An 11,299-nucleotide genomic window follows, 5' to 3' on the forward strand; every position below is an offset into this window, starting at 1 on the left:
TGGATGCCCCATCCCTGGAAACATTCCAGGTCAGGCTGGACGGGGCTCTGAGCAACCTGATCTAGTTGAAGATGTCCCTGCCCACGGCAGGGGGGTTGGACTAGATGAGCTTTAGAGGTCCCTTCCAACCCAAACTATTCTATGATTCTATGAAATATTTCCTAAAAAATTTTTCCTTATGACACCTACCTTCTGGGGGTGGCTGAGTATACAGGCATTTCTGTGCTTCTAAGAGTTCATTATAACCATAGTCAGTGATCTTCAGCACAAACCGGCCATCCACAACACAGTTACGAGACTTGAGACGTCCATGAGCAAAATCTTGGTGGTGCAAATACCTAATTCCCTATGAAACACAGAAAAGATTGAGGCTGTTCCTTAAGAATTATATTATCCATCAGCATTCAGAGACACCAAGCCAAATTGTCACCTTAGATGGCATCAGATACAGCATTGACTCTATGTCGAATGCAGTCCTGATCAACGCAAGAAACTATGGGAAAAGTTCAGAAATGGATTAGGAACAATAATTAGGTTAGCTGCACCCTAAAGTAATACTGGAAAGGACTGGCAGCTTCAGGAACAGATGCCTCCCTCTGTAGCCCTAGGACTCATTGCACTCGGAAGTTGTACTTTTAAACAAGGTTAAAAAGGTGGGCACAAGTGGTACCCAATGGTTAGGTCAAGGGAAGCCATTAAGAGCTGGATGCTCTTACCCAGCTCCCTCAAGGAGGATCAGAAGGTGGATCATGGGCTGTAAGAATGGTTCTGGCAGTCTACCCTCTGTAGGCCACCTGTCCCAGTTTGGTAGTTCACCGTTAGGGGATGAAAACACATGGGACATGATTTGAAATGTGTGAACACTCTTCTGAAGTGACCATACGTGTAGCCATCCTGCGACAGGGGATGTCTACGGTTTGGTTCTATGGTGGATGCATTTCTGATTTATGACAAGAAAGGGCCTTTGGAAAGCAGGAATTTGTCACCAAATTCATTGTCCTAGGTCATCAGTTCTAGCCTGATGTGTAGTTTTAACCTCTCATCCTGCTGCACGGATATAGTCCTGTTACCCGAATAGTGCTTCTCTCAGATGGTAACAAAACAGGAATAAGAGGTCTCTGTTAGAAGACCCTGTATACCGGTATAATTACATTCACATTGGTTTTCCCTGCATTACTATAAAAATCCCAAAGTGCTGGATGAAATAGCTATGTCAATATAAAAGTCACATGCAGGTCACGCCTCAGCAGGAGCAATGGATTTACTTTAATTAGATCCATCAAGAGAGAGGACTTGAACATCCAATCCAGTTTCATATCTTCACTTCTCAGCAAGTCCTCCAGGCTTCCTCGGGAGCAGTACTCCATCACTATGGCAAAGATGCCACAGTCAGAGAAAAAGCCCAGGAACAGATTCACATTTTCATGACGCAGACCTTTCATCTGAAACAAAACAGTGAATCACAAGAGACCAAGTCAGCCAGACAGCTGCTCAGCAGCTTCTTTCTATCATTAGATGCCCTTACCATTTCTGTACTCCCAAACAGTCTTTCACACAAGGATGGGGAAGCAAACAACCTTTTTGCTGCTTGCTTTCAGCTACCCTACACTCTTTTTAAGCTTTGCTTTTCTTCATCTATCCATTAAGACAAAGAAAGCAAGATAGCAAAAGCAAACTGAACAGAAAGTTGTTTTTCTTTAGACAAGCTGGATTGGATCTTTCACTAGGACAAAATGGGCTTGGGTAAATTGAGTTCAGCATGTGGAGTCTTGCTCCAGCTCTGGTCTGATCTGGAAAGCAATACCATGTCTGGAGGATCCAAAGTCATCCATCAATGGTGCCTTTGGAGACATGCCCTGGTAAATTTGTTATATTTATATGCATAAAAATGCCACTCCTATGTTAGCAGTAGCTGCCAACAACTAATGGCCTTGAATTTGGAAAAAAAATGTGTTTCCTTGTCATTGAGGAACAATAATAAAATTGAAGGCTAAAAGTAAACTTCTGACAGGCATCTTAGCTGGAGACACAGAGCAAATCCCAGAGAAATGCATAACCGTGTCTGCGCCACACTGTTAGGCAGTCAACAAATAACACATGAAAATAGCTACCAGTGCATCATCCTGCCCTGACACAGGCAGGGGTGGTTTCCTCCAAACCACTCTGCCTTTGTAGACAAGGCCACTCAGAGGACTCATTGTACATTCAGCTTTGCACCAGCTTTGAAGTGCCAGGTCCAGGGTGGGGTTTTGCAAGCTGCTGACTCTGACGCGTGGATCATTGGTAAGTTTGTCAGATGCAATCGTGCGTGGTCCATTCCACCAGATCTCACCAGGCAAGACTCATTGACAGCCATGGCGCATGATTCAATGGATAAACAGGAGACAAGGAGAATAAAAATACCCTGCAGTCACAAAGATCCCCCGAGCAACCTTCCCTCCACATGCCCATCCTCTGTTCCTACCTTCCTCAAGACGCTGGTGGAGCTTTGCCGCAGATTGTGAACTGCTCCCGTCTCAAATTTTTTCAGCCACACCCAGTCTCCCTGTTCACAATACAGGTGGGTGAATGATAGAGCAGATCTCTGAGCGACAGCTAGCATTGGGACCTAGGTCTGAATTGCAGATCCTTGACTTTGAAAGTGGCTGGGGATTTTCAATGTTCTCGGCAGCAGATTCTTTCTATATTGCACCCAAATAAAAATATCCCCAGGAAACCTTCAAAAAAATGGGGTGAGGCAGGACCTTCACCTGGATCAGAACTTCATACCTGGAAGGTGTATAAGTATCTGATAAACAATGATAAATTGATTAAAAAGGAAAGTAACTCTGTCCAAAGCTTTTCTCTGGCATTTATGATCCAGTTTATTTTGCTCCTTTTCAGGAAAAATTGTCATGTCATTTTTTCAAAAAGCTGTATTTTTAGGAAAGAACTAATGGATGGGGTGAGTTTTCTTGGCCCTTGCCTCTCCCTAAACTCCATACGGTCCTATTAGCACAAAGGACAATCTGATAGCCTTTATTCTGTGTATTTGGGTCCAGTCTTGTAAGAAAGGTCCTTATTAGGTATGTCACCATCTAAAGGCCCTGTCTTGTAAGAAAGGTTCTTCACAGTGCCTTTAGGTGGTGACATCTCTAACAGGGACCAGACCCAGCAACACTACATTGGGATGTCGAATACCACCACCCTGCACGACTCCAAGTGTCAGGGTGAGGGTTGGGGTAGAGTCACCTTAAACGCTGGTAAGTCCCTGCTTGGGAGTAACTTATTTTTACCCTCAGGGTCTGTCAGCAGTATTCATATCTTGGGATATACTTTACTGCAGCCCAAGGCTTTCTCCTCTTGAGCAGCTCAGTGAACAGAAGCGGTGGGAGGAGGCTGCACAAGGTCCCTACCTACCTCATACAAAGCCACATTGGAGGTTTCATGGGTGGCAGCTGTGCTTTTCAAGGAAAAGGAGCGGGTTATGGATTTCAGGCTTCTGCTGTTGGCTGCTACGCTGTTTGCATCAGTCAGACTGTCCAAGGTCGGCCTCTGGAAGGCAAGGAAAGCAGGTGCAAGACAGTTACCACCTTTGGATGTAAACCTCCATTCCAGCTCTGCTTCGGGCCATACATTTCATCCATGATAGCAACCTCCCAAACCTCCCAAACTTCCCAACTCACCTCTCTGAATACCTCTAAAAGGCTTATAAGGTTGACCCTGTTTAGTACCTTGAAACACTACAGCAGCATTTTAGGTGATGGAAATGCTGTGGCTCAGGGGAGACACCAGATGAGGCAGGTATCTCAGGGAAGTTTCTCTTCTGGCATAGGTAAGAAGTCTGTATCTGTGCCAGTGACTTAGGCAAAGGGATTGCTCCAGAGCAGTCCGGATCTTTGGCATGGTCCTGGGCATGGCTCTGGCCTATGCCAAACACTCCCCCAGGCAATCCCCAGCTCTGGGCAGGAGCCAGCACAGGCCAGGAATGGTTCCCAATAGGTAGTCTGGATGCAGACACTTTATTTTAGAGTGTAAGACGGTTTAGTTATATGGACATGAACTGTGCTACTCCATCCAACCTCAAGAACAAAGAATAAGCCCTGGCTGTTAGAATAAACACAACCAAGGGTACTATTTTACATCACTGTAATAACTCTGACACTGCATGTGCATCTAATCTGAGACTCAAAACCACTCAGCATATGGGCAATTTTCTGATATACAGGGGAAAATGAGTCATGGAGAAGTGAATAACCTTCCCAGAGCTTCATGAAAATACCACACAGCAAACCTGTCTTTGAGTGTCCCACCAGATTACTTTCACGAGTGGAAGGACTTACCTTTTTATATATGTCTGGGTTGATGAAGACGAGGTCATCCAAGGTCATTATTATCTTGTTAGGTCCCCTGAATAGCTGCCTGTTCAGGATACTACGCCTGCAAGATTTGGAGAGTCACAGTTAACATTTTTAGGTAGGTAACCAGTTTACACCACCTCTGAGTCCCCCACATCTGGCTTCCCTGCAGTATTAGGAAAGTGCAGCATGTGGTGTGGCAGTGGGGATGGACATGGGTGAAAGCAGTTGAGAAATCACGATGCCCTGATTCGGACTGAAATCCCCCGAGTCAAGGGTTATCCAATTCACAGACTACAAAAGCTATAAACTCAAAGGGTCTCATCACAAATAGACATCTTGAGTCAATCTGGTTACAAATATGAATCGGATGTGTATGTAATGCATACTTTGTTTTCCTTGGTTTTATTTTTCATATCCCAAATCATTCTCCATTAGGAGAGAATAGTAGGTTTTATTAGACCAGCCAATCTGGCTGGTGAACAAACAGTTCTCAGGCACACCAGCCTTTTTTAGGGACTGAAACCGAACCATGGGAAAATTTATAAAAGCTGCCTGGACACAAGTTATCATCAGAATGTGCTGGCTGAGTCTCTACATTGTAGCATGGTGCAGTATGATGCACACAGCAAGATACCCCCTTGTAACGACTGCAAGCTCATACAGAGGGAAAAGCTACAGGGGATGAGCAGCTTGGCATGCATAGCGTAGCGCAATGCAGCGTGGAGGTCTTGGAAGCAGTATTGCTGAACCAGTGCTGTTTCTCTTGGTCAGGAGTAATTAGATCAAGAAGATGACTGTGCTGATTCAGATCTACTTCTTCCAGGACCTGAGCCAGATGGGATGTCTATCATGCGCTGTGTAACACAGGACAAATGTGCTTCTGGCATCTCCACAGGATGCTGCTGCCCGTTTTCCAAGGGATGACTCTCTGCACTCCTTGATAGGTTACCAGATTTACAGAACTTTCTCTCTTACTGAGAGAAAATTCAGCATAGTTGTCAGACCAGCAAAGACACTATCTGTTGCTTGACTGCATCTTGCTACTTGCCCAGCGTCTCTTGAATTTGCAAGGCAGAAGAGACCACAAGAAACGGTGCACTGTCAAGGACTACATATTCATGGCGTAGTTCAAACAGGCTTACGTCCACTTCGTGCAAACCAATACAAAACATTCCAGAGTTTCATTGTTAGTTTTTAGCTGGGATTCATCTGACACTAATACCCAACACATGGCCATTTTAGGGGCTCAGGGAAGAGGCAAAAGTCACACCCCATCATTTTGAAGCCACTATTTCAATGGACATCGAGGTCTAACACTGAGCACGAAGCACACTATATCTATTAGACAGTCAAAAACTCATCAAGCCGGAACAGAGGAGGGAAAGGAAAGGTCCCCCATTGCCCTCAATGTCACTTTTTTTGCTTAAGGAACTTTGTTTACACTACAGCAGATGTCTGATCTGCACACACCTAAGACTTTTCCTGATGAGGTGGGCAATAGGATGCCTTTTGCCAACTGTACTGTAGAAGGAATCCATTTTACAAAATATCCATACATCACCACAATTCACTTTTCCACTGCATGTACCACTCTGGGCATTTTAGAAGAGCACAGACAGCTTTTTGGAGTTCAGAGGGAGCCTTGGCCACATAACCACAGGCATCACCTGAGGTGATTTGTTATAATCTTTCTCTAACCTCTTTGTCCCAAGCCACCCAACTCATCTTCATGCAAAAAGTGCATCACTTATGTACCTTTCACCTGCCCACCTGAAAACCTTGCTTGGTCAATCACATCCTCTCCCCCAAGCATGGAGGAAAGCACCCCTCTGCTGAAAGCAAAGCACAGAGAGTAGAGTGACTCATTTAAGGTCATGCAGCAGATCCCTGGCAGAGCTAAGACCAGGGCTCCCACGTTTAAACTCAGACCATGCTGTGGTTTAAATTTAGTTCCAGACATGCCCTTCCCTAACATAAATCACTGTCTGAGTCATGCTAGACTTTTTTTCTTCCCTTGCAGATGGCCATACATCTTTACTTGTGACTGAGCCTTCCCAAGCATAGTCTGGTACTTGTGGAACAGCTTACGAGTAGGCAGAAAGATTGTCTTTTATTTACGTAATTGTAGAGGCTGGTGGCCAAGGAATAGAGCAGGGTTTTACAGTGCGGGTGGATGGAGGCAACCTCTTCAGTGCCTGCAATTATAAGATATCAGAAGCAGCTGTGTGTTATAAGCAGGGGAGCTGTTTGGGGTGTTGCTTGCTGGGTGGCCTTGTATCATCTGGGTTTGGAGGGATGATTCAGGATTGGAGAGAAAAACATGTTTTGGGATGATTTGAGAGGCAAAGCTGGATGGGAAAATCCAGGAACCCTGCTCTGTTGAACTCATTGTTGCTGAGTAAATATGCCTTCTAATTCCAGTCTAATTTCAGTTTAATTTCAGTCACGTACCATGTAGACATCAATAATGAGAGACAGATTACTCGAAGGGCCTGTTTGGAGCAGATTACCTTAGGTTATGGCCATAGCGTCCTTGCCAAAGAACAACCCATAGCTCCTGGACCAACCAGTCCATGCTGGCTCATGTCCACCTTGGATATAGAGTCAGGACACAAGTGTGACCTATGCAATTGTTGGAAACTGTCCCTTCCCCAGCAGACTACTTCATTTGCTCCAAAGATCCCATGCCCAGACCGTGCAACACGAATGACCAGGGAGCTGGACTCCAGTTCAAAACAGGGAGTGAATCAGCTTGGTAATAAAGAGGTACCCTAATTAATTGCTCCAAACCCTCTCCAGAGATATTCTCTCTCTCTTTCTCTTTAGTACATGGAGAAAGTAAAGAGGCTGAGCCCAGGTGCTTCATAGCTAACATGATTGTATTAGGGACAGAAATCCAGGCAAGAATGATCTGGAGTAAGAAAAAGACATTTAACACGGCAGCCCACTTGTTCTCCACCCCGATGTTCTCAAAGCAGATTCCTGTCCTTGGTTTGTATGGCATGCTTTGCGCTCCCAAAGTGATAGTCACCTTCATAATGCTTCAGAGCCATCACCCAGCTAATCCTTCCAGCAACAGACTGCGATGTTCTTCCAAACCTGGACCGGATTAAGGGTAAAATGGCTGCTCCTGAGACTGCAGAACCAATGCCCACATTGCTCAAGCCACTATCACTTAATAAAGTGAAGAGATACGTGGCTGGAGAGCAAGGGCCACAATCAAACCTGCTATGTGTTCACACGGTCTAAACTGCTGGCTAAAGTGCAAGTCTCCCACAGAAGCTAAAAGTGGCACCAAATCAAGTACGTACTGCAGTTCTCACCTGATGAGAGAAGCCAGGCCCACAGCAACAAGCACCAGGGCAAATATCAGCATAACTCCCCACATCATGACTGTAGGCTCAATCCCTGTGCAAAGAGGGGAAAAGAATCAGTGAGTTAGAAAATCCCTTTGATTTAGGCAATAATATGGAAAATATCAACACCAGACCATTAGACTACAAGGTCAAATATTCAGCCAGGAGAATGCTAGAAAATAATTTTGGTGCAATGTTAATTTGTGAATAAATACTTACTGACCTTATTTACATGAGACTGCAACTACTTTAATTATTTATTTCCACACACTTTTTTTCTATACCAGACCTAGAGCCCTGGATCAGTGGAAAAGTAGTTTTTCTTCAAGTAAATAAAGACTGGACTCACAGGGAAATATTAAGTCTTAGAGCCAGCTTCTGCAAAGTTCATAACTTTTGAACATTTGACCCTCTTCTCTCCAGGAACTGAAACACTGAATAATCTTTATCATGTGGTACCAAACTGATGGCCAGCGTGAGTCACCAGCCCATCTGGGATTTTTCATTCCCTGCTACAGATTTCTAATGCTGAAAAGAGCAGAAGAGAAGGAGGAGAAGGCTGATGTCTCCCTCGATGGGCCCATCAAGAGAAAGTACTGGAGACACATACTTTGCTCGTGAGTGTCTTTGCTAGAGAGCTAAGGAAAGCTGACATGAGTGGATGAGCTAAATTCCAGTGGGAAGTGCTGTCTCTGTCTCTTCTGTCATCTGTTTATTTCTATTTTATTCTGTCTGTGTTCAGAGATCCTTAAACACAAAAAAGCATGGAGGAATTTGGGTTGATAAAAGGTTCATGATTCTAAGTCACTCCTGCACCTAAATCACAGGTCTTTTTGCAAACACCGAGACCTAGAGCTTCCCAGTGAAAGCTGCAGGTATATTTGAAAATTAGTGTTCTTTTCAGGAACAGACAGAGCATTTTAGCTGAAATTTTCCTGCCGGGTTTGGACTTACTTTCTGCTTCAGCCCAGGGCCCCAGTCCCTGATTGTCCTCACACATACACTGGAACAGGTTGCCCAGAGAAGCTGTAGATGCCCCATCCCTGGAAGTGTTCAAGGTCAGGCTGGACGGGGCTTTGAGCAACCCGATCGATTGAAAGATGTCCCTGCCCATGGCAGGGGGGTTGGACTTGATGATCTTTAAAGGTTCCTTCCAACCTAAACCATTCAGTGATTCTGTAGTACCATGATTCTATACAAGGAGTCACTCTGCTTTCATGCTCCAGCCTGGAACTAGCCCTGTACACCTCCATCTGAGAAGAAATTCGGGCACAGTAGAATGGATACTTCACACCCGTTTCTGCACCTTGCAGACAGCGTGGATGTAGACCAAGGTTTCACTCTACCAAAGTGCAATGGAGACACAGCCAGCTTTCTCCAAGAGGTGCTCGCCTTGAATACAGGAATGAGCAAGACCACACCAAGCTGGCCTGGAGGCCAGGGTTTGTTCTTCATGCATAGACAATGTCAGAGTGTTGCAGTCCCCGTAAGAGCAGGTGACAGCAACCCAGTGTTCATCCCTAGGAGGCAAGGGAGCTGCCGAAGATGTGCCCCCCTCCAGAAGGACTAGTGTGAGTGTGAAGCCAGAACACACCCCATAAAGGTCTTGCACAATGCTAAATCCATGGAAAAGGAGGGACTGGATCAGCTTAGAGGCAGACTTGCAGTAGACCTAGTGCTCTGGAGCTGTGGTTGCCTGCTAGGAAACTTGTTATTAAAGAGAGAATGAGCTTTGAATAACCCAGTCACAGGGGCATGGGTTGGTTTTCTTGCTGGGCAAAGGAGCAAATGTCTCCTGGACAAACCAGTGATGAAGTCTAGGGGTATAAAAGTCCCATCTCACACCTCTGCATGGCCTTCTAACATTTTCAGAGAGAATCTGTAATCCAGACCACAATGTGGTAGGAATAATGTGGAGTTTGTTAAGGCTGTGTTCTGCATTCAATCAGGGTTTTTTTACTGGCGCTGTCTCCTAAGCTTCCTCAGGTAGCCCTCAGAGACTCTGCTGTCTGAACAAATCTCCTCTGAGAAAGAGCCTCAGAGAAATTCTTTTGCTTATTACCGTTGCATTTTAGAACCTAAAAGTGCTTGACCATACTTTAGAGGACTGTAAGGCAGCGTGGTACTTGAAAGGCAGTGCAGAAAACCAAGGAATAGCAAAGGGTCTCTCCCCGATCATGTCCTTTGCTTGAAGCAGGGTCACAGTTACACATCATGCCATGAGGATTCTTTCACAGTTGGAAAACATCCAAACCCAATTTTATTCACTGAAGCAGCATCTGATAAGCTGAGAGCAAGAGCTAGTTGAAGCACAAAATTCACTGGGGTGAACAAGAGACAGTAAAAGGACAAGAGAAGTAAAAAATAAACACCCAGATAAACAAACCCTAAGGAATAGGAGATAGCGAAAGCAACAGCAAAGACCAGAGCGCTCATGTCACTGATGGATGCTTGAGGAAGCTCAACCAGAACTTTATAACTAATCAGAAGTGAAAGAAAGGTTATCACGGGCTCATGGGAAAGAGCAAACTTACGGCATACTTGAGGGGACTTGTGGGATTGTGTTAAACTCATTAGGGGACGCTTTAAGGGGACTTTGGGAGTATATGAAACTTCTTATGGGATGTTTAGAGGAAGGGAAAAAAATGGGGAAGGGGAGGGATGGGGGTGAGTTGGGGAGGCTCAAGCGTGGGATACTGGTCACGCATAAGCACGTTGTGCATTTTTCCAGCCAAACCCTGCACCTGATCATCACAATCTGTCCTACCTTCTTCTTAACCCCTGTTCCTGATTTTTTTTTCCCTGGATGAGGATGCTCTTTATTCTGCTTGTGTGTGACATTTGCAGACTTCAAGTCAGCCTAACCAACGAGTAAGATAAGAGGTCCTGGAGCCTGCAACCCATGAGAGACCACAAGTCTGGAGACTGACTCCTGCAGAGACCAGAGGGTTTGGGAGCTGGCTATGGGGGAATTACAGGTCTGGACCACCTACCAGAGGATGCATTTGTGTGTGTGTGCAGGGGCTGGGGTTCTGACACGTGCTAGCGAGCTTGCAGCCTGGTTAGCTGGTACGTAAGAACAGGATCAGGCCGTTTGTGTTGTCCATGTTTCAGCAACGCTGGTTGTGGGTAGTGGTGCCTGTAAATGCATTGCTCTCCCGTATGTGTGAGTCTGTCGGTGACTGGCTGTGTCTGCACTGTGTGTGTGTGTGTCTGTGTGTGTGTGTGTGTGTGTGTGTACTGGGTGCGCCTGCTCAGCTCCACTCCTGGTGGACCTGGGGTCAGGAACCACAGCAGCCTGGCAGCTTCAAATCCAACCCCCCTCCAACCCTAACTCCATAGAAAAGCCAGACTGAGGCCTGGCTTTAATTCTTGTCATAAAATTCAGTCTCTGAAATAATAATAATAATAAATTACCGCTTCACTGACATGCCTAGAGCTTTATGCTTTTGTAAAGGTGTGAACATAAAATCTGATCTCTCTAAAAATTTTTGGGATTTTTCCATAGGCTGCAACGGGATGATAAATTGCTATGCAGTTCCTAGTAGCAGTGCAAAATTAGATCTATGGTAGCATTATATTTGTCTCTTCTATAGGCTGGCC

At 45.3% G+C, this 11,299-nt stretch overlaps 1 protein-coding gene across 1 annotated transcript in view; it reads right to left on the reverse strand.

The window, feature by feature from the left end:
* The window catches only part of GUCY2F (guanylate cyclase 2F, retinal), a gene marked incomplete at its 5' end in the record, with an annotated part of 47,821 nt that overhangs the window by 25,631 nt on the left and 10,891 nt on the right, over positions 1 to 11,299 (reverse strand). The window contains 6 exons of the mRNA XM_019473885.1: positions 190 to 346; positions 1,266 to 1,442; positions 2,465 to 2,545; positions 3,400 to 3,534; positions 4,323 to 4,419; positions 7,664 to 7,748. Coding sequence (XP_019329430.1) covers positions 190 to 346; positions 1,266 to 1,442; positions 2,465 to 2,545; positions 3,400 to 3,534; positions 4,323 to 4,419; positions 7,664 to 7,748 — 732 coding nt within the window. The remainder of the gene's footprint in view (positions 1 to 189; positions 347 to 1,265; positions 1,443 to 2,464; positions 2,546 to 3,399; positions 3,535 to 4,322; positions 4,420 to 7,663; positions 7,749 to 11,299) is intronic.

Source organism: Aptenodytes forsteri, unplaced genomic scaffold (genome assembly GCF_000699145.1).
Source record: "Aptenodytes forsteri isolate BGI_AS27 unplaced genomic scaffold, ASM69914v1 Scaffold231, whole genome shotgun sequence".
NCBI classification, from domain to species: domain Eukaryota; kingdom Metazoa; phylum Chordata; class Aves; order Sphenisciformes; family Spheniscidae; genus Aptenodytes; species Aptenodytes forsteri.